This window comes from Delphinapterus leucas, chromosome 1 (genome assembly GCF_059928025.1).
Source record: "Delphinapterus leucas isolate spDelLeu-1000000601 "Yukka" chromosome 1, BTC_Dleu_Yukka2, whole genome shotgun sequence".
In the NCBI taxonomy this organism is placed as follows: domain Eukaryota; kingdom Metazoa; phylum Chordata; class Mammalia; order Artiodactyla; family Monodontidae; genus Delphinapterus; species Delphinapterus leucas.
In genome coordinates this window covers 41,611,106-41,638,151 of record NC_143129.1, presented here as the reverse complement: position 1 = coordinate 41,638,151, position 27,046 = coordinate 41,611,106, and the positions used below count along the sequence as shown (strand labels likewise).

The 27,046-nt window shown below is 47.9% G+C and overlaps 1 protein-coding gene across 1 annotated transcript; it reads left to right on the top strand.

Annotated features, from left to right (window-relative positions):
* The first annotated feature begins 21,790 nt into the window (after positions 1-21,790).
* Positions 21,791-26,504, top strand: IL10 (interleukin 10). Its single transcript, XM_022593582.3, has 5 exons — positions 21,791-22,148; positions 22,985-23,044; positions 23,322-23,474; positions 24,525-24,590; positions 25,675-26,504. The coding sequence occupies exons 1-5, from the start codon at positions 21,984-21,986 to the stop codon at positions 25,765-25,767; spliced, it is 537 nt and encodes a 178-aa protein (XP_022449290.1). The 5' UTR covers positions 21,791-21,983; the 3' UTR covers positions 25,768-26,504.
* Positions 26,505-27,046: the final 542 nt, after the last annotated feature.

The window sequence follows — 27,046 nt, the reverse complement described above, 5'->3', positions numbered from 1 at the left end:
TGACAGCAGTGGGTCTGGAAGTGGCAGCAAGAAGATTGCTTAGGACTTGAGCAAGGAAAAAAAAAACAGGGAACTGTGGTGCTTCAAGTTGGAGGGCAATTTTTCAATTAATATTTTTTTTAGGCACATAGTACACACACCTACCCATTCGTATAGTGGCAGGAAAAACACAGTGAGGGACTCAGAGTCAAATTACAGTAGCAGAAATGTAGTCGTTTGCAAGAATAGCTGAACTTTCTGAGGTGTGCAATGCTGAAATGGGTGACCGCAGGTAAAAGTGGAGCTCTTTGGTGCCTCTGACTTCCATGCCTTCTGGAAGGATGGAACATCATGTAGAATATGATCCCTACCCCATCCAGCCCCCACCATGGATTCCCTTCCTTCCTGAGAATTCTAGAATTCTGCATGGGTTGAGCAAGAAAGTGCAAAGGAGGATTGACTTGGCAAAAGGAACGGGTTTGGCAATGAATGTGTCACAGTGTGACCCCAGACAAGTTACTTAACTTTGACCATTAAGTAAAAATCGAGGATGTTCACATCCTGTCCAGCAACAAAGCCTCTGCACTGTAGCAGGTGGGCCTTGACCCTTAGAGGCTGACCTCAGTGTAGGAGTCAGGGAAGGTTCTTCTTCCTCGAAGTTTTATCCAGCCTCACCCTCAGCACAAAGAGCCTTTGTGACCTGGGTCATCAGGCAATGCTACCCACCTCCTGGACGGTGAGCCTCCCTGGGCTTGTAGCCCTGAGCTGGACAGAGGGTGATGATCCACAGGAAGAAAATGATGCCTTTCAAGGGCCCCTAGAATGATGGGGAAAGCAAGCCAATGGACTCTACCCCCCAGGAGCTGCCAGACTAATGAGGATGATAAAGAACACATTGAAATAATCCTACAGGAACTCATGGAGAAAAAAAACAACACTAGGTGAAAATTAACATAGCTCGAGCCACCCACCTGATAAAGGATGGAGAATGAACTGAATTAATCAGAGAAGACTTCTTGGAGAAGGTGAGTTTTAAGACTGGTAGTAGAAGGAATAAGGAGAAAGAGGCATTGATTCGGACACAATGGAGAGAATGAGAGTGGGTTGTGGGGAATAACCTGAGGGAGGTCTCTGATCCCGGGGTAGGCAAGTGCACAGCTATCCATGTGTGGAGGCCATATGGGCTCACAGCAAGTTACTCCCAAGTCATGGGTCTGTCTCCCCACCTATAGAATGAGGAAGAAAGTAAACTGGTTTGTCTCTACAGCCCCTCCCAGCATTTTACAATCCTAAAGTTTAGGGAAGAATTCATGGGTGAGCTGGGTTGGGTAGAGTAGAGAATAGGTGGGAAGTAGGAGAGAATAGGCCAGGTTCTTGAGGCATCTAATCTGAGTATAATCTAGGTATATCAGCTAGGACTGAGCAAACTCAAAGTCTACCCCAACCAAGCATCATCCAGGACTGGTCCCTGTAAAGGAGCCCCAGAGCAGAAGGCAACATGCATATGTGACAGGATAAACCCAGCTGGATGCAAAGAAACTGAAATGTGTCAAGGAGGTGGGGCTGGGTCTAGCAAAGCACTATGGCTTTAAGATGACTCATCCATCCCTTCTAACAACAGACCACTCCCCACAGACCTCTGCCAGGTGAACAGTACCAGCCCTGGAGTCCAGGGCTTACTCTAATTCTCAAATTCTTCAGTGAGCCCCAAGGTCTGGACCTAGACTGGCCCTTGTGTCTGAGCTGTTTGCACAGAGAGGAGAGAACCGCCCAAGAGAGAGTCCTCGCCCAGAGCAGGACAGCCAGGATTGCTTCAATAGCCACAGAGATATGGGGGTGGGGTTTGGGAGGCCTTGAGTGACCAGCAGGACGCAAGGTTTTGGGGCCCCTCATCCTGCCCTGAGATTCCCAAAATTCTCCATCCCACAGCACCTTTATAGGTATAGAAAGTAGGGAGTGTGGCAGGATTACAGCTTGTTAAAGCCCAAGGGGCTAGGGACAGGTCATGAAACATGGTCCAGGGAAATCCCCAAACAGAAGTGCCCCAGCTGGTTTCCCCATCATTTTGGGTAACTTTCCATTGCCACACACCCACCCCTACCCCCTCCGTCTCTTGTAAAGAACCTACTGTTCTCTTAGTGATCTGCTAAGTATAGGCATCAAAAGAGGCAATGAGCCCAGTTCCTAAACTTGAGAAACTACAGCCTGCATGGGAAGATGAACTTACATTCATGCCCCAAGTATAGAAGAGCCAAGAGGGTATACAATGATCAAGGGCCAAAGTGAAATATAAGAGGCTCAGAGAAAGGCATGTCATTGAAAACTGAAGCAGTGGCAAGAGGCCCCACGGGAGAGAAGTATCTAGGGTACAGCAGCGTGGCAATCAGTGAATGTCCGGAGGCAAGAAGGCGGGAGGAGGGCTTTAGGGAGCAGGGGTTGGAACAGACACAGAGAGAAACTGAAATGAAATAAACCACCATTTGTTGAGTGCCCACTCTATGTCACTCATTGTGCCAGGGGCTTTCCACCTGTTAGTTCATTTTATCCCAACAAGAGTGGTAGTATCTTTATTTCCATTTTGCAGAGGAGGAAAATGAGGTGTTTACATGAATTTAGACTTGACCTGGTGGTCAATGAGAAGTCTCTGCCAGTGGCCAAACTGGGCAGGAGCTTGAGGGCAACAGTGATGGAAAAAGATTGGCCTGGCTATGGTATCCAAGGTGCTGGAGAATATTGTCCATCTACATCCTAAGGTCAAGAGGAGACATGACCCAGAAGCCCTCTAGATGTCTCTGGGACATTGAGTGACGATCTGTGACCTTGGGATTCACCCTCATGACTCAGGTGTTCTAGAATTAGCCTTCGGCCCTAGGACCTTTGCCCACACCTGGTGTCAGGCCAGCCCTACTTTCCTTTGCCCGGTGCTCAGCATCTCCGTCCTCCCTTGCTCAGAGATTGGATGAGGTAAATAATCATCACTTACTAACTGTTAAGGAGGTCAACGAGGTGTTATCATCGCAGCCACGCAAGCTGCGGCTATGACTAAACGAGCAGTGTCAGAGATTCAGAAAGCACTGATAATTATTATAGTATTTTTCCAGGCTTTGTGTTTTTCCTATTTTTGAGGTTCCCAGTGTGAGCTGGAGAGTAAAAGGAAGGTCCAACCTTTCTTTCCCAGAATTGAGAGGATGAGCCATTTTGTTTCAGCCTCCCACCCAGCCTTGTGAGCTGGAGCCCTGTTTGACTCTCCAGGCAGTACCTTGATGGGGGTCTGAGCATCACTGAGCAATCTGGGGGCTGGGGTGAGTCAGGTCAGATGGGGGAATTGGAGGCGTTCTAGCAGAGCGTGGCCGCTGGGTTGTGTCGTCGGGGAATCCCTCAAGGGAACCGTGGACCCATGCTGACCAAAGCCCGTCTGAAGGAAAACCCTGTCTTGCTACATGACTCCTGATTCATAGCTTTCCCCTCCTGGGGCTCGGCTCACGTGCTGCCTCATATTATTTTTAAAATTGTCACCCCCCAACTGCCTCAGACAACAAACTCCACCGAGATGGGGAGACTGAAATGTCAGAAGCTAGAAAAGTCATGTGCAGAAGGCCGAGTCAGGTGTCAACTCCAGGACCTCCCAGGTGATTACCAGTGGCTTGCTTGGGTGTTCTACAAGCACGTTCACAGCACAAATCCTTCTGATCTGCTCTGTAATTGATCCTGAGAGCCCTTCATCCCTCCATTGTTAGAATACAAACCATTCCCAACAGAGGGACAGCGAAAGGAACAAGGGAACTAACGTGAATGTGCTGAACCTCAATGGGGCAGCCAGGGCAATCATGTTTTCATAATTACCCAGTTTTTTCCCAGGCCGGCCCGGTCCAAGAACATCCACCACTGTTGACTAAACACAGCCTTTAATGCTATGGGGAGGGGGCCGAGGCCATGCCCAGGTTGGGACTGGGGAAGGAGAAGAGAGTCCAAGGAATTCAGACCTGCCCCCCAGGCTCAGGAATACTCAGCCACTTTCACTCATGAAGTGGGTAGTGGGTGGGTGGTTTCCTTGTATATTATTTCCAGGGTGGACTTTTTGCTCTTTCCCAGGCTTCCTCAGAAGCTTAGAACACACTTGGCCCTTAAAAGCCACAGATGTCACCAGGATGGGGCAATTCCAGAGAAGTAGGCATCTGCCCCATGACTGGCACTATTCATCTTTCGTATTGGGAAGGGCAAATGAGACGATAACTCCAACCAGCCTGGGAAAGCCCTGGGCCTGCCCTCAAATGTGCGCACATACGTGCGCGCGCGCACACACACACAGAGCCAGGAACGCTCGATTACTTAGATACCCTATGTGTGATATTACCAGTGAAAACTATATGACCTTTCGTGGGAAGGTGAGAAATTGCAGTTATAACCTGTTTCTTAGTGTTCGGTTGGCTAATTACCTTTAAGAAAATGGGGCTTTTGTAGGAGGAGGAAAGGGAGAACCCGGTAAAGGTGAAGCTGTTGGCAGAGGAAACCACACTGAGGTTTGGAAAGCAGAGAGCTGAGGACAAGGTCCCAGAGGGCTGGGCGTGGGGCACAGGAAGAGCTGGCACTCAGCACAGCATGCAGAGAACTAAAGTCAAAACCTGGGGACCCCCTGGATACAGCCAGCAGCAGGGCTGCTGGGAATTTGCCCAGCCTTTTGCCCTAATCGTGAACAAATGTTCACTGATTAATTCTCTCTATCCAGTTCTATAACTGTCCCTGGAAACAGCCTTCTTCTTCCCAAGGAGGAAGTGGAAGAGGTCAACCTGGCCCTCCAATCGGAATCTGACTATTGCTGGATGTGACGGGTGATCAGCAGATGAGATGGTAAATCTGACCAGCCCTGGAAAAGCCCTCCTGTCCACAAAAGTCTCACACACAAGCACCACACAAGAGAGAACAACTGAGCAAGAAGGAATGAGGAAAGATGGCAAATGTCTTCTATCAAGACCCCTTAAACTTTCTGAAATGCTTTCTAAGAGAAACCCCTATGGAATCCAGGCTCCTGCCTTCTGTTTTGCCAGATCTGCTTTCAAGCTGCAGGCACATGCTAAGGGGATTCTGGAGATGGTAAAACCCTACTTCCCTGCCACAGCTCCATCCAACTGCTTCTGTCCCAGCTGGTCGGGCCGTGTCAGGGAGGGAGGGGGAGGGGAGGTGGGGCGAGAGGATGAGGTGTCAGAGGCCAGAGATGGGCATGTAAACCCCCAGACACCTGCCAGCGCCCTAAACTTGCGTCAGAGTCTGTCTCCAACGAAAGGAAAGAAAGCAAGTGTGCTGCAACCAAATCACAGTAGCCAAAGTGGAAAATACAGCTCTGCCACAGGCCGTTGGCTCTGGGGAAAATTCTGCCAATGAACCATGTTGAGGCTCAATGTTGTTTATCTTCTATGGTTGCCGAGCTTGGGGTTTTTTTCTTACTCTTTTTCTATTTGGGAGGTGGCACGTATTTTCCTTTCATTGCAGTGGAGGGGGCTGCTGTTACATGCCTTTGGGCAGGCCACAATCAGAGAAGCAGGCTGACTAGAACCAGTGATGAAATCTCATGAGGCTCGGGGTTTTCTTCCGGGATACTGAGAGGATGGTGGGAGGGAAGGACCACAGGCTTGTGACATTTTTTCTTTTTTCTCTCTCTTTTTTTTTTTCATTTTATTGGAGTATAGTTGATTAACAATGTTAGTTTCAGGTGTACAGCAAAGTGATTCCGTTATACATTTATATATATTCATTCTTTTTCAGATTCTTTTCCTGACATTTTTTTCAAACTGACATATAACATCATATTAGTTTTATATGATGTTTCAGGTGTAGTGGCATTTTTAAATTTTTTTAAATTATTGAAGCTACATTATTTATCTCAGTATGGTGATATGGGTAAAGAAATGAACTGATTAGATCAAACTTCTAAATCCTAGTCTGCCACTCAGGCAGATAGATTCATTGAACGCTCTGAACTCCATTTTCCTCATCTGTAAAAGGAGAGGATTAATATAGAAATGAACTAGAAAATAAACTCCAAAATCCCTCCCAGCTCTAACAGTCAAGCTCTAACAGTCAAGCCTTAACTCTATGCTTCCTGGCTATCTGACTCTGGGCAAGTCAGCTAACTTCTTTAAGCCATAGTTTCTTCATCTGTAAAAACTGCACTAAGAACCCTGGCTTTGCCTTCCTCCTAGGGTGGCTGGGGGGACCAGATGTTACAATACCCATAAGGGCATTTTGTAAACCTTTACACTCTAGACATGTGCAGACTGTTTGTATAATTTCCACTTACCAGGGCAAATAGTAGTAGAAGGTTTTAGTTATCTGCACCTCTTGGTGCTCCGTGAAGCTAGCAACAGGCTTATAGAGAGCAGGAGATTGGATTGAAGAAAATTTTCTGAGCACCAGTATCACTGGACACTATGGAATCTTTTCTGAAAGGCCACAGGAAAAAAATAGACAGGGATTGGTGCCAGGTTGTTTGGTTATGTCTTGAAAGCAAGGACTTAGGATAGACGACTCCTACTTCTCTTCCAGTATAAGAATTTTTAAGTCTCCTACATAAGGTTTACTCTGGGAAAACCATCTACATGGACAATGGCCCTTTGGATTTAAACTGGACCATTTTTGATCTCTACAGCTTACTGGAATCAGAGAGAGGCTTCCTAGAAGATGCTTTTAGAGGGTGTGAGTACAAGGGCAATGTTGTCTGAAGCAATGGGTTGGGAGGGTGGTTGGAGTAGGAGTGAATGAGGTTTAGAAGGGATGTAGAGGAATAGTTTAATAGTTTCCCCAAAGAAGTTCAGTGAGCAGGTATGGCTACTTTGAGAAAATTCTTATTCTTATTAAGAATCTACATGGTATAGTTTTTTTCTTTTAAGGTCTAAGTTTTGGGGTCAAATATGGGTTCACAATTCTGCCTCAATCACTGTGAACTCTATAACCTAGGGTGAGCCTCATTTTACTCTTCTTTAAAATAGGATTGATAACTGGATAACCTCTTGAGGTTGTTGTGAAACTTAAAGTGAAATAATATTAATAAAATGCCTGGCACATAGTAAGGTATCAAAGAGTAATAAAGGAAAACCAATTAGGCCAGGTAGCAGTCAACCGTGGGTATCAGCAGGGGTCCAAGGGCTCTTGGCCTTGGGTCAGGCTATGTCAAGTCCATGGCACACAGTAGACACACACTAGATGGTAGCAGACATGTAGCATCAGTTATTCATAAAAGAGCTTCACAGAATCACACACACGCACAAGCACACACTCACATTCACAACAGATCAGATTGCTTAACCTCACCATCTCCGGATTGAGAAGATGAATAAGAGGCCTGAAGACCAGTGTGTTTCCCCAGCCGTGTCACAAGAAGGAAGGTCCTCAGTATCCCTGGGAACCCTGGGCAGAGGGGGATTTTAGAAGGAAGCTCTCTGAAAAACTCAGATCCCCATGGCTGTAAAGTGGTTGTATAAAGGAAAGTGAGGCCTGACAGACTGCACCACACAGGGCAGTGGGAAGGCTAAAGCCCAGGAAAGGGCTGTGGGGCTTGGTGGTTTGGAGCCTGGCTAGGGAGAAGACAGTCCTGGATCTGACTACTGCTGCTGGCTCTAAAAGCCAGCAGGGCCTCCCTCCTTGAGTCAAGGATAAGACCACAAAGGAGCTGACTCTTCCATGTCTTTGGCTGTTTTGTAACCTTAAAGTATTTCAACCTATTGGCAGGCCTCTTTGATCCTCTGCCAGGGAGGAGTCTCCCCATTGCACAGAGAGAGAAAATGAGGCTCACTGAAGTTGGAAGACATCTCCATAGCCACACAGAAGAAAGGCTAAAACGTAAACAGATCTCCTTCTCCTGGGCCCAGATCTTTACCATTTGAGAATCTAAAACCCAACTGCTAGCCAAAATGAGCAAAGTATTTACCCCAAAAGCTAGATTGTCTCCTCCCCATCCCTGGCGTATGCAAAACATGGGTCCAGGCTCCCAGGACAAAATACACACATACACACACACAAACACACACAAATACATACATAGGAAAAGGTGCTTCACCATTCTAGGTGGTGGTATACACCAAGTGTGGCCAAGTATGGTCATGAGCAGTGGAGGAGTGGAAGGAAGGAAGGAAGGAAGGAAGGAAAGAAAGAAAGAAAGAAAGAAAGAAAGAAAGAAAGAAAGAAAGAAAGAAAGAAAGAAAGAAAGAAAGAAAGAAAGAAAGAAAGAAGAAAGAAAGAAAGAAAGGAAGGAGGGAGGGAGGGAGGGAGGGAGGGAGGGAAGGAAGGAAGGAAGGAAGAAAGAAAGAAAGGAAGAAAGGATGGAAGGAAGAAAGGAAGAAAGGAAGGAAGAAAAAGAAAGAAAGAAAGAAAGAAAGGAAGGAGGGAGGGAGGGAAGGAAGGAAGGAAGGAAGGAAAGGAAGGAAGGAAGGAAGAAAGAAGAAAGAAAGAAAGAGAAAAAAAGAAAGAAAGAAAGAAAGAAAGAAAGAAAGAGAGAAAGGGAGAGAGGGAGGGAGGGAAGGAAAAAGGAAGAAAGCTCAGTGGGACCAGATTGGTAACGGAAGGCTCATGGAAGAGGTGGCTCTGGAGGATTCTGTCGGATGAAAGCCGAGAGGCGTGCAGTCATTGCAGACCAGTAAAGCCGCGGGTGGAAGCAAGATGCTGAGAGAGAACAGGGCATCTTCTGACAACAGGTGAGAGCCCTCTTGTTTTGGCCGGCAACTTTGTGCAGAAAATCCGTGGGAAAGAAGGCTGCAAAGGCATTTGGAAGTGTGAATGCGAAGCTTGGGTGGCTGGGGTCTGTTCAGAAGGAACTGGGCAGCCATCGAAGGTTCCTGCAAATGGGACTTTGGTGATGATACTGGTGCATTAGGAAGATGAGCCTGTGGTCTGGAGAAATCAAAAATGACGTAAAGAAGGCATTCTGGCGTTCCTGGGGTTGAAGGGAACAACCGGCATAAAGAGTTAATTGGCTGTCCTTAGAATGGTAATGGCAGTAACTACGGGCTACAGCTGAGCCTCCATGTGGCCTTTAGCTCAGCTGGGGTGGGAAGCACCAGGGACCAGGGGTGGGGTCAATGTGAAGAACTCAGCAGCCTCACCATTTCTGCAGCCCTAAATCTCAGCTGCAGTGGCCCCAGCAGCCTCAACCCCAGCTTTCCCACCACTGCAGCCTATGCAGGAGCAAGCTCTGGCTCCCTGCGGCCTCTTCCATGCAACTCAGCTCCTCCTCACCTCCAGTTTACTCTAAAGCCCTCTGATTTTACCTGAAATGAAATAGAAGCCCCAGCTGTGATCATAGTGACCAGAAGCTCCCATGTGCTGCTCCCCAGCTCATCTCCCTCCACCAAGGGCCCTGCCTCATTAGTCCCCTGCAGCCCGCACCCGCTCCACTTGCACCACTCTTTGGATGTTCAAAGTCATTTCAAGAGGCCCAGAAGGGAAAGCAAAATTGTGGTAGTATCAACAGTCATAGCTGTTCTGGTAGTCATGGTGTGGTAGGTGTAACATAGTTATATGGAAGCCATGGATTGTCCGCCAGGTAATAGTCGTTGAGCGCTCACTACATGCCAGACACTGTGACAAGTTTTTATCCCATTTTATTCTCATGACCAGGAGATGGGTATTACTATTTCTTCCGTCTTACAGATATGATAGGGTTTCCTTGGTAGACATGTATATGGGGCTCTGGATTCCAGTGGCAGAGACACCAGGCCAGTTTGCCCATGACACCCCACTGAGGATGTCCAGTTATCCCTTCCCTTCCACGTGCCTAGCCCCAAGCCCCCATCACCATCCCTTCCCAACACGCAGTCAAACTTTGCAGCCCCTTTGGCCAGGTATGTGTTTTTGGAGGTAGCTTTTGCCTGAGGCACAGATGTGTGTAAGTCACTGTTTTGGAACCTGGAACAACGTCTTCATAGAAACTCCTTTTAAAAATGCTTTGTTGGGCTTCCCTGGTGGCGCAGTGGTTGAGAATCCGCCTGCCGATGCCGGGGACATGGGTTCGTGCCCTGGTCCGGGAAGATCCCACATGCCGCGGAGCGGCTGGGCCCGTGAGCCATGGCTGCTGAGCCTGCGCGTCCGGAGCTTGTGCTCCACAACGGGAGAGGCCACAACAGTGAGAGGCCCACATACCAAAAAAAAAAAAAAAAAAAAGCCTTGTTCTTGGCCTATGATACAACTGTGTTATACTATAAATAGCACCAACCTCAGCTCAGGTTCTTGGGAGCTGGGGTCTGCAAGATTAACAAGGGGGAGTTTCTTTCTCCTACTGGATATATGACCAGCCTTAGGCAACATTTGAAATAGGCAAAGTTGTCTTGGGTCACCTCTTATCACACTCTACTCCCTCTCCCTAAGACCCCTCTGGGAGGCCCCTGTCACTTTCCCCTCTGAGGGGAGGGACCCTCACTTGAAACCCCTCTATTGAAACACCTGCCTTCTGCCCTGCTTGACCCAGAGCTCTCAGGTGATCTACTCTCCTGTCCACCTGTCCCAGCTCACAACCCAGCCCCACACAGAGCCCAGCCTCTGGGGTCAGCACACCTAAATGTTCTGCTTCTTTTCCATTGCTTCTTCCCCGCCTCTGAATGTGACGCCAGCGGCCCTCTAGAAGTTACTGGTTACTTCATAAAGGATCTCTCAGAAGCAGAATCCTGAAGTAAGGGGTTCCTTACTCAGAAGGGTAAGAATGAACCAATGGCTGCCATTTGAGTCTATAGAAATGGGCATTTGTAAGTTGGGGGTGGCCTGTATGTCCTTTGGCACCATCTACATGTTTCTGTCCAGTGGGGCTTCAGTCCGCTGATCCGTGGAGCTTCCTTCATTGGCTCCACGAATCTGCTGCTCTGGCGCCTGTATGAGGTGAGTGTTCCTCCACAATGGTTTCCACATGATGGTCAGATGTCCTGTTTCTGGCACTGGTCATTCCCCCCTCTCTCCTCTCCTTTTCCCTGTGGGATATGACCAAGGGGTTGAAGGACCTCCTCATCGCTTCAAAGCCTGCAGCCCTGGCAAGCCACGGCCTGAGGCAGCACCCGACCTGACTTGCCGTGCTCTGCCATGGGGATCCAGCACCCACACCACTGTCACCAAGCAAACCTGTTATCTGAGGCTCAGGTCGTGAGCCAGCCACATCCAGAGCGCTTCCTCCTTGGCCGTGGCCTGCTCCTGGCCGACACCAAACGACAGAGACATGTTACCTCTCGGTGCGGATAATTTCTTGAGAACGTGAAGAGATGTGAAAGAGATGTGAAGCGATCTCTAGGGCTTTCCAGTAATATTCTTTCCTCCCAGAGACAGAAAGAGATGTGAAGCGATCTCTAGGGCTTTCCAGTAATATTCTTTCCTCCCAGAGACCGTCACTGTGAGAAATCCACTTCCGGAAGGTGCTCACCTCCATCCCACGCCCCCGCCACCCCCCAGGCCTCGCTCTTGAGGAAAAGGTAGCATCATGTCCTCCCCGACTAGGAGGCCCCTCATTTCCACTGCTCTCAGCAGCCCTGACTCACAACGAAACTGCAACCTCAAGCACACGGGGGCCAGGACTGCGAGAAGGAAATACAGGTGAGCACACGCAAAGCTGCCCGAAGAAAAGGTTTTTGTTCCTCTTACAGAAGGGCACTTCCAGGGCTGGGCAGCCTCTCTGCACTAGAAATGGCCAGAAGGGCCCCATGTCGAGCTGACTTAGTGGATTTGGCAAGGGAGGAAGGTGTGCATCGGAGTCACTCATGCCAGCTAACTCTTGCCAGGGAGGGTAGACGGGGCAGGGGAGGGCAACAAGAACATCACAAAATGTTAGGATGTTAGATTTGGAAAGTACCCTAGCAAAACCACTCTGTCAAGCCTCCCACTTATGGATGCAGAAAGCAAGGCCGAGGGATGGAGAAAGGATGCGTCCAGGATTTCACAGGGGAGGCCAGGGCTGGAAGCCGTCCTCCTGGACGGCCGAGCCAGAACTCTTTCTATTATGGGGTTGACTTCACTGCCCCCCGGGACGTCCTCAGAATATTGGGGTGGAGAACTCCTGTTCCCAGACTTTAGGTCCACAAAGAGATACCTCCGGCTCTAGCAGCTGCGCCTTCCCACGGAAAGGCATGGACCACTGCATCTCAGGTGTACTGACTGCTTGTTAAGTGCCGGGCAATCACCTAGGCCCCTGTGTACGTGCACTATTTCACTCGGTCCCTACAACAGCCCCACAGTGCCAGTCATCATCTCCAGCTGGAGATACTGCAGTTCAGGGAAGCTCGGTAACTTGCCCGGGCTCACACCAATGGTAAGGGGCAGAGCTGGGTTGCAAATTTAGTCTGACTCTAGGGCCTACAGATTTAACCACCACACTCTCCTGCAAAGACCAGTCCAAAGGCAGGGCACATCATGCGGTTTCCAGTAACTGAACACTTGGACCCAGGGGGCTGTGGGGTGGCAAGTGAGGAAGATGAGTGCTTTGCTATCAGAGATCCAGCCTTTGCTGTCAGAGGTCGTATGAGTTGTGTCACACAAGGGAAGCTTGAGTGCACAATTCTTAGCCACTGTTTCGTGAAACCGATCAGTCAACTACTTTATAACCAACCTTGTGCTTGAGGCATCTGACTAGGAACAGTCCCGAACCACCCAAAAGCCAGGCACAAAGAGATCTTGCTCAGTTTTTTGAAAGAATCATGTTTTTGGGGGTTTTCTGGGTTTTTTAACATCTTTATAGGAGTATAATTGCTTTACAATGGTGTGTTAGTTTCTGCTGTATAACAAAGTGAATCAGCTATACATATACCTATATCCCCATATCCCCTCCCTCTTGTGTCTCCCTCCCACCCTCCCTATCCCACCCCTCTAGGCGGTCACAAAGCACCGAGCTGATCTCCCTGTGCTCTGCGGCTGCCTCCCACTAGCTATCTATTTTACATTTGGTAGTGTATATATATGTCCTTCGTCCCAGCTTACCCTTCCCCCTCCCTGTGTCCTCAAGTCCATTCTCTACATCTGTGTCTTTATTCCCGTCCTGCCCCTAGGCTCTTCAGAACCATTTTTTTTCTTTTTTTTTTAGATTCCATATAGGTATGTATATATATGTGTTAGCATACGGTATTTGTTTTTCTCTTTCTGACTTCACTCTGTATGACAGACTCAAGCATTGATGTATGTAGTCATCAAAAGTATCAGAATCTTGCTGGGCTTCCTTAAATTTCTTTTATAGTTTAGTGACATGTTATTCTGAACTACATTTGAAGGTTGAAGCATCTTAGGGCTTCTCAGTCCAGCTCTGTTAAAAAAAAAAGAACATGTTTCCACTCAGTGCATAGACTCTCCCATAGTCAGATGGGCCACCAGGGATCAAGCTTTAATTTGAACACACCATGTCTGACCCAGTTCCTAAAAGGGTGCCCACCTTTCAAAGTGATTTCTGAATTAGCCAGATCAGTCAAAGCCCACTGACTGTATCTGCCACTCAACTCTGCAGGAGGACAGAAGAGAATGGAAAGCAAAGTGTATTGATTTGATTGGATTAATCCTGGCCTGTTAGACTGGGAAATGTCTGCTTTGCTTTTCTTTTCTTTTTAAATTTTATTTATTTTTTTATACAGCAGATTCTATTACTTATCTATTTTATACATATTAGTGTATATATGTCAATCCCAATCTCCTAATATTTTATTTTCAAGGTTTTTCTGAAAACTGAGAAAGAACAAAGGTAGCCAAAGAGAAAGCAGGTTTATTAACTGCCCCTCAGAATTGAAGGAGAGAGCGAGAGAGCGAGAGCGAGAACGAGAGAAGAATTAAAAGTGGAAATGGAAAGTAGAACCAAGAATAAGTCTACAGTAGAGTCCCTCCCACAGCCCGGTGCCCCCTGACCACCCCAGCCCTGCAACTTGATCCTGGGCCCCAGGCGCCTTGGAAAAGGGGATTACCAGTAACAGGAAGGGCACTGCAAATCAGCCCCCGAACTCCCTTGGGTTCTGACTTGAAAGTACAAATTTGGCGTGTGAGGCACTGCAGCTTCCATGACACACTTGATGCTCACAGAAGCAGCTGCACTGTGAACCGCTATAGGACCACACAGGCTATTGGGAAACTCTGAATAAAGGAGACGGCAGTGAAGCAATGGGCTTCTCCCTTCTCCCTGCAGGACAGGTGCCTGAGCATACATCCTCCGCCCCTTCCTTGGAAGCCAAACTTTGATCACCTTCCTCCCATTCATCCTCACCCAGACATTTTTGTTAAATGCTTAAGCCAACGGTTCTCAAGGTGTGGTCCAAGGACTCCTAGGAGGACCTCCCTCTTCTAACCGTATACCTCTATGAGGCTGGATTTTCTCACACGCTTCAAACCCAAAAACCTATCACAACAGATTGGCTGTAGGAGCAGATGTAAGAATGTAAGTTCCTCTATTAAACCAGATATTTAAAGAACTTTGTGACAGATGTCAAACTGTGCACTCTTCTCACTAAATGTGTTCTGACTTGGAAAATACAGTTATTTCTCATTAAAAATTTGTTATTTATGTTAAGATGTAGTGGGTTTTTAAATTATTATTCCTTTAGAATGTCATAAATGTTTTTTTTAAAAAATTTCTCAGTTTTCCTTTCTAATATGATGAATATTGATAGATAGAACCCAACAAAGTAGAAGCTCTTTGGGGTCTTCAACAATTTTCAAGACTATAAAAGGGTCCTGAATCCAAATAGTTTGAGAAGAGCTGACTAAGGGAATCTAGGACCACGCTGAACACAGTGGCACACTGCCCCCGAGAGCATATGACCTCGGGCTGGTATGTAAATGACACACTCACAGTAGAAGTGATGTGAGTCCAGGATGCACGAAGCAGCTGGTTCTTCCTATGTCATGCACTTATGCACCTAAGCACACGTGGAGTGTGGCTGAGGATTTACAGTCAGGGGTACATCTTAGGGATAGAGATCAGAATAGGCAAGATAAAGGGAAATCCTCAGCTCTCTGTTCTCTTGAATAAGGTTTCATGGAGGAGATGGTGCTTTAGGGGTACCGTGGTGGGAGAGCATACCAAACTATGCCTTTAATATCACTGCAGTTGTGTCTTAGAGACAGACAAGGTACAGGAGAAACTCCTTTCTGTCTGCAAATATTCGAAGGATTGAAATATTTCCCTAAGACAAAAATACCTAGGCAACACTCACCCCCATCTCCAGCTTCTAATCATAGGGCTATGTATCCTGCAAGTACATAATAGATTCATAATTGTTTTATGGAGGAAAAACTTATTTTCACAGGCTTTCAGCTTCTCCTCACCACTGCTGCCCCTCATGCTGCTCACGTCTTAGGCAACTCCCCCCAGTTGTTGGTGCTGCATGAGAATTCAGTGACTGAACACCCATCTGAGTCGAGGAATTAGGTACTGATTTGAGAAGAATAATACAAAAGGAATTGAGTTCTGATTTCACCTTTGTCATTAACTGTCTCTAGTGCCTGGGAAAGTCACTTTCTTTTCTGGGCCTCAGTTTGCCCATCTGTAAAATAAGAGGTATGGATTAGATAATGTCTAAGGTCCTTCCTCTTCTGACATCTCCTGACACAGGACCCTTTTAATGTTCCAACAACCGTGGGGGATTTGGTTAACATCTGCCAGGAAGAGTATAGATTAGTGATAGTATTGATAGTTCAAACATGGAAAAGCTAAATGGGAATAGACATAGAGTTTGTGAGGGTAGGTGTTCCCCCAAGTGAATTCACCCTCTGCTCTATATGAGATAGAAGGCAAACGTAGCCATTTTACAGCTACAAAAAGTTTAGGAAGCACACACTCAGTCATGCAATGCATCAACAAATATTTAGTGTGAACCTTGGATGAGCCCAGAATTGCGCTAAGTACTAGGCAAACAACGATGATCAAAAATAGACGTGAGCCCTGCCCTTGAGGAGGGCAGTCTAATGGGAGAGATGGAGATCAGTCAAGAGACCACATAGCCACGTGTGTAATTACAAACTGACACCAGTACTATAAAGAAAAGGAGCAAGGTGTCCTGAGGAGATATACCCAAATGACCTGACCTTGACTGCAGAATAAGGAAAAACTCATATGGGAAAGTAAGATCTAAGCTGAGAACCAAAGGATGAAGAGAGGGGGAGGCACAATCCAGAAAGGAGAAACTACAGGTGCAAAGGCCCCGTGGTAGGAGAGAGAGCATGGATGATTTGGGAAAAAACAAAAGAGGAAAGCCAATATGGCTGGAACGCAGAGGGAAGTGGAGGGTGCTGGAAGATGAGGCAGAAGAAGTAGTCAAGGTCAGATAATAAAGGGAGCTGTAAACAGTATTAAGAATGTGGGTCCTTATTTTACCCAGGAAGGGAAAGTGACACGTCATTGAAGGGTTTAAGCAAGGGGAGAGTCATGATCAGATTGGTATTTGAAAATAATCACTTGGGATACAAAGTGGAGGACAGTATGGAGAATGGATATTAGAATGTCAACAAGGCGCTTGTCCGGAGCCCAGGAGAGACAAGACGGAAGCTTGAACCAGACAGTTGCTGCTGCTGCTGATACAAATGGAGAGAAGTTAGCAGATTACAAAGATGTTTATGAAGAAAAATCTGGAAGACCTGCTAATAGATTGGACATAGGTTGGTAAGGGAGAGGGAGGAACCGACAAGTTACTTCTAGGTGTCTGGCTTGTATGTATGTTAGGTTAGATGGTGGTCCCCTTGCTGAGTTAGGGTGCCATGTCACTGGATGAAGCTGAGATGAGAGAAAGAAGAGGATGAGTTTAGTCTCTGATAAAAAATCAATTACATAAATTGGGGGCCCAGTGCAAAATGAAAACGTGGGGCCTCTTGTTCAACAATTGTTAAGAATTTCAAGACAGTGACAACAGAGCAAAGGCAGGGCCCTTCCAAGCATGGGGCCCTCTGAGTGACTACACAGATCACGTGTCCTGCTTGGACACACTAGGTTTAATGTGTCAGCCATCCAGGGAAATTTGAGTAAACTAAATCCCATCAGAGGGACAGCCCTGGAGCTGAAGGAATCTATCTGTGCTCCAGGCTCAGGAACCCACTAGTTATTCTAGGTAGTCATGCAGACAGAGCAGAGACAGCTGTATCCTCTGGGTGGCAAGGACTCCAACACCTAGTGTCCTGGCCCCTGTAGCCAAATCTCTCGTATGAGAAGTTACAGAGCACAGTGTCCGTCCCCTAAGGAAAATCCAAATTGCTTGATATGGCGCCACCGTTGTACAAAGGGGAATTCCACATTGGCTGTCCAAAGATCAGCCCTTCCGCTGTGGTTTGCAGCGTCTGCCGGCCACAGTCCTCGGAAGGGCACCCACTCCAGTTTGCATAACCCTTGCTTGATTCGGCCTAGGGGCCAGCCCCAACTCGGGCTCCTTTTAAAGCTCTGACCCACCAGGACTTTATTCTGAAGCACCTCAACCACAAGGCCAAATTCAAAGACAGAACCCTGTCCCTTGGGGTCACACCCGGCCCCACTTGGGGGGTGTGATGCCACACTCTGTGCTCTTGACCAGGCCTGTTGCAGCAAAGCCCCTGAGGAAGCCTCGGTCCAGGGAGCTGAGCAAGGTTATTCAAGGGAATACTAGAAATTTCAAGCTGGGGAAACTATTGTACGTTCTAGATGTCCTGAAGAAGAAGAAATGAAACTCCCATTATCAGCCTTAAAATAATGATTACAAGTGAGCACACAGGAGCCAAGCCCCCAAGGGATTCTTCATTGAGACAGTCAGCTCCCTTGTCCTGGGTGGGCACCTTCCCACCTTCTCTGCCTGCATCACTGACCTGCCTGCTACGCTTGTGGTGGCCCTGTTGACAGGCAAGCTGGCTGAACCCTGAGTCCAGCAAGCTCAGTTTCCATAGCCTTCTCTTTGTGACTCCAGTGCAGCCCCACAGGGCTCCCAGTCTGTTCCCCACTCTTGGGTCTGAGCAGCAGAATTGTTGCAAGATAGAGGACAGTTACACCAAGAAGGCTGCCCTTTTGCTGAGCATGAGGTTAGCTGTGAGGTGATTCCTTATAAGCTCTTGTGCATTATAGACCGCACCCTCCAAAATCTGTTCACAATTCTTGTCTGCCTGGAGTCGTCTGCAGCTAAAGTGGTGAAACTCATAGATGGAGCTTTCCAGAAAAATTATTAGGATCTCCTGGGCTGACATGCCTTTGGACCTTTAGACTCTACCCACGTCCCTCCTCCCTGACATCCTACAACAATTCATAGAAAAGCAGGAAAGCAGAAAAGTTGGGCCCTGGATGACACTGGAGTGCTGTACTAGCCTTGGACTGCCTGCCTCTGAACTTCTTGTCACGGAAGACCAAAAAATAATATCCCTTTCCTTTTTAAGCCATGGTGAGTCAGACTTTCTTTCTTTTGCAGCTGAATATGAACATTAGGGAATATCCTGGAGCAGGGATGGAAGAGAAGAGATATCTCCCCTCCCACACTTTCCTCTGATTTCCCAGTGAGTCCCCAAGGGAAAAAATTCATTTAAATTCAATTTAATAAGCATGTATTGGACACCTGCTATGAATCTAGATCTGAGGGAGAATTGGCTCAGACCATCTGCTCTCAAGGAGCTCACAGTCTAATGAGTGGCATTTGTGTTGTCTTGAAATCCACAGGGCCAAATGGTGCCCAGACTGACACACCATCCAACCACTGGTGCCTGCTCGCTCAATTTCTTCCCTACTTGGGCTCTTGCCTTGGACTGAAACCCCAACTCAAATCTGACATGCAGACTGTTGACATTTATGTCACATCTACATGACCTGTGAGTTTGGGATTTTTCCCGGTGAATCCTAATGACTTTTCAGATGAATGGTACCTTCACAGTCTTGAGAAACAGGAGTCATCTTTGTTGTTCTTTCTGTTTGGTCAATATATAAGCAAAGGGTCTTAACTTTTCCCAAGATGTTCACACCTATTCTCTTGTGTCAGCTTGACTTCAGTCCTGTGAGATATGTGGGTAGGGAAGATATTGTTATCTCCATTTGTTAATTAAGTAATTGCATCAAGGAAGTTGCCTAAGTGGTCTCTGACCATTTAGATTCTGAAAATTTTGAGATGAGAGAGGACAACAATTTCACATCAACAGAGAAAGGATGAAAAATTCAACAAATGGCTTGAGGTAATTGGCAACATTTACCAAACATTCCAAAACAAAGAAAGAAGTTAGAGCCTAACCCTTACCCTACCTAATGGCTTATGGAATAAAGAAAGATAGAAATGGCTCTTGCCCAACTCTCTTCTCCTGCCATTATGTTCATGTATGCGTGCATGCGTGTCTCTGTGTGTGTGTGTGTGTGTGTGTGTGTATTTAATATTTCAAATTGTAAGAAGAAAGTGGAAGAGATACTGCCTGCCTTCCTGAGTTGCTCTGAGTGCTTGCCATTGCCCAGACCAGCCCTGGTCGAGGCCCACAGGGTACTCTGCTATGCCCATCCCAACAGAGAAAAAAGGAAGCTGTGTCCCTGGCACCTTCCATGGGCCAGACCCTGTACTCGGCACCAGATACACAAAAGGTAATGGAACAGTGCCCTGTTTCAGGGAGCTCACAGCTGATTGGCTGAGGCAGTTGTGCACATGGATGACAGCGACATTTGTTGTAGACTTAGTAGTGGAGAAAAGCACATGGCACAGTGGCAAACAAAGGTAAGAGGGGAATCTGTGCTGTCTGGGTCCAGAACCGGGGCCTCGTAGTCTGCCCTGGGTTTGGGTCCTCTGGCCTGACTGGTCTGCCAGGCTGAGTCGGTACCCAGAACACCCAGCTCAGAGAGGGGTCAGCCCTACGGGCTGAAGCACACACAGCCCAGAAAACCCAGGAGCCAAGAGGGAAGGAGTAGGGTGGAAGGGGTGCAAAGCCCAGCCCCTGACCCCTTTCCTCTTCTTCCTCGTGGCAACACTCAGAACTCCTAAGGCCAGTGTAAATCTGGCAGGAGCAGCAATTCCTGAGTCAGCTCCACACTTATTTCTTTTTTTTTTTTTTTAATTTGATTGAAGTACAGTTGATTTTCAATGTTGTGTTAATTTCCGCTGTACAGCAAAGTGATTCAGTTATACATATATGTATACTTTTTCATATTCTTTTCCATTATGGTTTATTACAGGATACTGAATATAGTTCCCTTCCGCGCCTATTTCTAAAGGTTCTTTCTCCCTTTGTGATTCTTAGGCTTCTGCACCAACACTCCCCAGAGAGTTGGGAAGAGAGACTACAGTCCCCTGATCCTGACCCACAAGGTACATCCGCAGCCTGGGCTCTTTGCCTCCTCCCTCCCACTCCCTCCAGCCCAGCCCCAGCATGTCTGCCCCCCTTGTCTGGTGCAGTGAGCTTCTTTAATGGGGCACACTCAGAGCCCAGGGCCACCTGAGGTATCCCAGTGCTGATGCAAGAAGGCAAGAAAATAACAGAAACACTGGAGATATCCTACATCTGAATCCACTTGTTACCTCCCCAGGCCCCATCCCATGTGAAGCCCAAAGGCCCCCGGCAGACAGAAGGCAGGTACAGCTGTCCCCTTGGGATAGATGGAAAACAGACACAGGGAGGTCAGGTGACTTGCCCTAGGTTTGAGTGGCAGAGCCCCGGCCTCCTGTCCCCCCAGATCAGAGCTCTTCAGTGGGGCAGTGGGAGAAGCCCCTGCAGAAGGGGGAGGTCAAGGCCCAATCAAAGACTTTCTTCATATCTGTAGAAGTAATGTCACCACACCATCCTTTCCTTCTAGTGGTAGTGCAACATTCCTTACCATACCTGGCTACTCTGCCCCTACACACACTCACACACACACACTCACACACACTCACACACTCACATGTGCAAATCCAAAGCAAGACAACTAAGGCTTCTTTGGAAGGAAGACAAGGGATAGGTAAGCGAGGAGAAAAGGGCCTCCTGTCCAGCCTTCATGGAATCCCAACTTATTTTCTTTGTTATTTTTACTTCTTCCTCCCCATCTTTCAAATGTTAAGTCTCCAGCCACTGAAGCTTACAACCCAGAAGAAACCTAGTGACTCTTTAAGCCAAATTTTCCATTCTGCACACTGGGCCCAGTGTAGAATAGGGAAAGGTGCACAGCCTGAGTATCAGGCAGGCCTGGGTGCAAATTCTGGCTCCCTCATTCGGCACCCATGTGCAGGGTGCTTAATATCTGTGTGCCTCGGTTTGCTCACTGTAAAATGGAGATGAGGGTCATGGTGACTGGCAGGTACAGCTTCCAGTAAGCGTGGACTACTCTTACTAATTCCCCCTGAGGATGTGGCTAGCCAAGGAGGTTGGAGACATGGATCTGAGAGTCTAAATGAATCCAGGGCCAGAGAAGGAACGTGGAGCTCGTCCGACACCCTTGCCTGTCCTGTGGGAAGCTGGCCTCTTTAAGGAGTAGTCTTGGAACATAAAATGAAAGAAGCAGAAGACAGCTTTGAGGATATTTAGCTCACACTCCTGTTTTCATTTGGGGAAGATGAGGTCTGGAGTGCTGAGGTGACTTCCCAATCCAGTAAGGAGAAGCCTTGAGTATCAACCCAGGTTGGGGAGGGGGACCCAGTTATTTCTCAATCCCAGTGTATTCTGGAATGGCCAATTTGTCCACGTCACTGTGACCTAGGAACACGTGAATGGAACCCACAACTGTGGGTCCCTGCGCACAGAACAGCTGTTCACCCCAGGAAATCAACTTTTTTTTTTTTATTAAGAGAAGCTGAAAAATTATTTTAAAAGGGAGAGAGAGGTAGCTCCTCCTAAAAATAACCATATGCAGAAGTTCATTTTTCAACCATCTCTTTTGCTTACGATGCAAAATTAAAACCTTTGAGTAAGAGTTTCAACGAATACAAAGTTGGAGAGGTCTAGGGAAGGGAGGAGCTTTAATCAGAAGAAACTTTTGCCAGGAAATCTGTGACACTGTGGCTTTTTATGAATGGCGAGGCCCCACAATATAAAAGGGGGACCCAGTAGGTGAAGGTCTACACAACAGGGGCTTGCTCTTGCAAAACCAAACCACAAGTCTGACTGAACGAAGAAGGCAGAACACCACCATGCCCAGCTCAGCACTGCTCTGTTGCCTGATCTTCCTGGCCAGAGTGGCAGCCGGCCAACACCAGGGCACCCAGGCTAAGGACAGCTGCATCCACTTCCCAGACAGCCTGCCCCACATGCTGCGGGAGCTCCGAGCTGCCTTCAGCAGCGTGAAGACTTTCTTTGTGAGTATGATGCTCTCCTGTCCTTCCTTCCTCCCTGGGACTGCCTGACGAGGCATCCTGTTGGAGCTTATAAAGCCTCCTTTTCATTCACCTCCACCCCCAACACCCATTCCCTGCCAAACTGAAATTCGTAAGAGTCCCTGGTCAAGCTGCGGGTTCAGTGAGTCAATCTAATCCCTGGTGCTGCCGTAAATTGTGCAGGAAAAGCTCCCTTCAGAAAGGTATCTCTCCTATCTCTCCTATGCTCGGAAATTTGTATAAGAATTCTCTGGAGCTCAATACTTCATAGGCTGGGAGAGATCACGAAGGGTCTGACTGGAGGTGAAGATGTTCCCCATACCCTGCGGCAGGGAAACATAAATTGCCTCAGCTTAGAGGGCTTCCAGAACCTGAAAGACTGATGGTTTGGGGTAGCACCATACAGGGGAAACCTGCATTAGGAGATGCTTCCCGCTTGCGGAGAACTTTCAGTGCTGCAGCTGGATGTCGGCAGCGGGTAGACAGAAAAGCAAAGGGAGGCAAGGGGTTGGTATGGGGACCCTTGCACATGTGACACAGTTTTGCAGAAAGTCCAGGACCCAGGCAAGCTTCTGCCTTGCCTTCAAAATCAGCCAGATTTTTTTTAAAGAACTTGATCCCAAGGGGAAGGACTTGATTTAACTAAGAGTTCCAGCACCGTTGCATGTCCTGTTTTGAAAGCTCTCTTTTCCATTTTGGGGCCAGGTCTGCATTGATTAAAAATCAAAAACTCTATAAATAAAAGGGCATGAGAAAAGCAGTCAATTTCAGTTATTTCCCCAAACCTTGGGTTCATTCTCCTTGTGTTCTTCTTGCAGCAAATGAATGACCAGCTGGACAACTCGTTGTTGAGCCAGTCTCTGCTGGAGGACTTTAAGGTGAGGGCTGGGCGGGGACGGGGGTGCGGTGTGCAGCGTGACTAAGGGCCTCTCTGCTTCTCGCCTGCAAGGAGCTGGGTCCACTTCCCTCACTTTGAAAAGGAGAAGTGGGAAGATCTTAACTCAGCACATAGTCAGTAGTGGGAGGGGGGTCTGTCACTAAGGGCTCGGTCCTGGGGGGAGGTGGTCACTTAAGAAGGTCCCCGGGGACAAAGCCGTCCTCTCAAGCAGTAGCTCTTCCTCCCGGGTCACCACCCATCCTGGCTTCCGCCCTTAGGGTTACCTGGGTTGCCAAGCCTTGTCGGAGATGATCCAGTTTTACCTGGAGGAGGTGATGCCGCAGGCTGAGGACCATGGCCCCAACATCAAAGAGCACGTGAACTCCCTGGGGGAGAAGCTGAAGACCCTCAGGCTGCGGCTGAGGCGCTGTGTGAGTAGCAGGCCGGCTCTTTCCCTTGCAGGCTGCTCTCTCTCCTCTGGGCTCTTCCGGAAACATCCTGCCCAAACCCGGTTCCCACCCGGAGACACAAAGACACAGGCTGGCAGGCGCCTTCTCCCTCCGGCCAGGCGCTGAAGTCGCATCACTTGCTCATTTCTCTCTGAGCAGAGGGTGGGGTGGCCGCTAGGCATTTACATGTGAAGGTTTGCAATAGCTTTCCTGTTATTTGTGAGTCATTTGTGGGTTATTAGTTAGCTATTCCCCTCTCTCTACATGAAAGGGGCCCAGAGCTTCAGTCAGGGCTCCCTCGTCCCTGGGGACCTAGGACCTGGGCCCCGCAGGAGGGGCCAGAGGTAAGGGTCCCGGGGGAGGAAACTCCACTCCCCATGTCTTCTTAACCTTTTGAGAGCAGAGCTTCAAGTGGAGCCCAACTGACTGACAGGATTCCCCCGGGCATTTTAGAGGGACCAGGGGGCTACTCGGCCCCAAGCTAGTGTCTGTGAATAATCCCCCAGGATCATTTATTTCTCCAACTGAAATGATGTCCTCACCACTGGCTTCCTTTGTTCCCTCACTGATGTTGAGAAATCATTTGGGCTGTAATTGTAGAAGAGGACCATGCAACGGGTTTGGCCTGCAGGGCTGAGACTGTGTCTCTGCTCCTCGGAGACTTAGAAATGGTCCTCGTGGCTGGGGCTGATGGAGAGGGACAGGACAAAAGCAGGAAAGGACAGAAGGACTGGCTCAGGCTCTGGTCGGCACTGGGACGTGCCAGGGGAGGAAACTGCAAGACCTGGGTGTTTGACGCAGCCTTGTACGCAGCTGGGAGCAGCTCCTAGGGAAACACAAGTAATCTCCCTGGGCTGTGTTTCTTCTCTGTCTGGTGGGGAAGGACGAGGTAGGCTCGTCCTCACAGGAGCTGTGGAGAGTAGGCGTCCAAGATGAGTCTGGCCCGTCGCTGCTCCCGGGTTGTCCCCCAAGCACAATGGACCCAAGGACCCGGGCGCCAGCGTTGTTCACACTTTCTCTTTCCTTCCACAGCATCGATTTCTGCCCTGTGAAAACAAGAGCAAAGCGGTGGAGCAGGTGAAGAGTGTCTTCAATAAGGTGAGCCTGGGATGCTGGCAGGGAGGGCCTGGGGGCCATGACCTCTGCCCACTCCCGAGGGGCGGAGGTTGGCCGGTGCTCAGCAGGCCCTGAACTTCGCTCGGAGGGAGTGTGGGAACCCGACAAATGGTGTGACCTCCTCAGCCAGTGAGGAGCTGCCATCTCAGTTCTGTTTGTTTTCTGTGAAGTGTTTTGGGGGGTTTCTAAATGACTGCTCCCTGCCTTTGCAGGCCTGCGGGTTGGGCTGGCCAGCCAGCTGTGAACACAGTGAGCTGGGTGCTGGGGAGAGTGACAGAGGAAACAGAAAGTAGCTTGTTGGGAATCAGGTCTGAAGCCACACGTGCAGGAAGCTGACACGTGAACGTGCACTTACAAACACACCCAGGGGTGCAGCCTGAACTCCCCCAAACTCAGAGCAGGAAGCAGAGCTCTCCCTTATGTGGACTTGGTTCCCTTCTCTTTCCATCTTCCAGTCACACCTCCCAAGGTGCCTGAGAAAGTCAGCTCTCAAACCAAGTGGGGTTTCACTCTTTCAACTGTCCATGAATTCTTCTACCACATTTCCCAGAAGCCATGGGGCCTATGTCCTCTTCATGGGCTGGAGACAGACACTGGGCAGGGTTCCAACACCAGGGGGCATGAATCCCCCGACAGTAGGCCAGAGCAACAGGGCTGGACCTCCTCAATCCATGGGTGGGGGAACATAAACACAAAAAAGGCTCCCTTCTCTCCTTCTCTCAATGTCTTGCTTTCAAAGTGGTTCCCCTAATGTCTTTTCATCAAATTTTGAATAAGCATCATGTGAGTACATGACCTTTAAAACTGTTGAAAAGGCACCATTTGAAAGACTGTGCTTTGCAAAAGTGAATGTTCCTCTTGCTGCCTATTGGCCATGGTCCAGGCCAATGCACAGCCTTTCCTGACAGCAGGGCATATCCTCAGGTCCCCAGGGTCTGTCCTTCATCCCCCAACACAAGGGAGCTAGTACAGCTTCTGGGTCCCAGGGTCATGACCATCCAAGCGGAGAACCCACTTACTTGCTCAGATGGGGTTTTCACTAAACATTTCTTATCTTCCTACACAGCTCCAAGAGAAGGGTGTCTACAAAGCCATGAGTGAGTTTGACATCTTCATCAACTACATAGAAGCCTACATGACAACAAAGATGAAAAACTGAAGCATTCTAGTGAGGAAACCATCCAGGATGGCGACTCTACTAGACCCTAGGACATAAACTGAAGATCTTTGAAATCTGATCCAGGGTTCTGGGAGAGCAGAACCAGCTCCCTGGAAAACCCTACTGTACCTCTCTCCTAGAATATTTATTACCTCTGATACCTCAACTCCCATTTCTATTTATTTACTGAGCTTCTCTGTGAAATATTTAGAAAGAAGCCCAATATTATACATTTTTTCAATATTTATTATTTTCACCTGTGTTTAAGCTGTTTCCATAGGGTGATACCCTATGGTATTCGAGTGTTTTAAGAGAAATTGTAAGTTATATAAGGGAAAAAAATTGTTCCTTGAGGAGTCAACTGCAGCTTCATTTCCAAGCCTAACCACACTTGACAGCTGTTGGGCTATTTTCCCTGACCTCCCTCTAATTTCTCTTGTCCCTGAGCCTGGGGCTCCCGGAGTGTTACAAAGACTCCTACGCTCGTAAGAAGAGAAACTAGGGAGCGCCTTTGACAATTAATATTCCAGTGGCTCTGAGGGATTCCCCTGACCTCATTCCCCAGCCACTTCACTCTTGAAAGCTGTGGCCAGCTTGTTATTTATAACAACCTAAAATTGGTTCTAATAGAACTCAGCCTGAACTAGAAGCAATTCAATTCCTCTGGGAATGTTACATTGTTTGTCTGTCTTCATAGCAGATTTTAATTTTGAATAAATAAATGGGTCTTATTAATATCATGTTATGGTGTCAGTTGACTTCTGTCTGGCTAAAAATATTCTCTCAAAGTTTCCAAGATAGAAGAGAGTAGATGAATGAATTCTACATTCCAGAGAAAGTAAGCCAGCTACCCTCTCCCAGAAAACCGGAAACCTCCAAATCTGATCAGGGAAAAGCTGTTACCCCTTCAAAAGCCAATAGCAAAGACCACCATATTCTTCCCCTAAACTCAGTCCTTTAAAGAATCATCCTTCATGATCATGCTGATTTTCAAGGCTAAGGATGAGATTCTGTACATACCAAAATTAAAAAGCAAGGCAGAAGAAGTTTTTCAGTGTATTTTAGGTTTTGGTGGCTTTTTCTTTGTCTTCTTTTTTGTTATTGTTGTTTGCTCCTTCAAGTTCCAAAGCTCCAGGGATGAATATTAATTTGCCTGTGTTATTGTGAGGATTACGATAAAGTGCTGCATGTCTCCGGACACTAGGAGATGGTCCTAGTGCACACAGTTGGCTGTTATTAGAATTCACACCTAAAATCTTCTACCAAATCCTCCTGGAGC

Bases quoted from the DNA above. Each gene is read 5' to 3' on its own strand.
- IL10 (XM_022593582.3), top strand. From the start codon at position 21,984: ATGCCCAGCTCAGCACTGCTCTGTTGCCTGATCTTCCTGGCCAGAGTG. The intron at 23,045-23,321 runs GTGAGGGCTGGG...TTCCGCCCTTAG, and splicing joins CTCTGCTGGAGGACTTTAAG to GGTTACCTGGGTTGCCAAGC. The intron at 24,591-25,674 runs GTGAGCCTGGGA...CTTCCTACACAG, and splicing joins TGAAGAGTGTCTTCAATAAG to CTCCAAGAGAAGGGTGTCTA.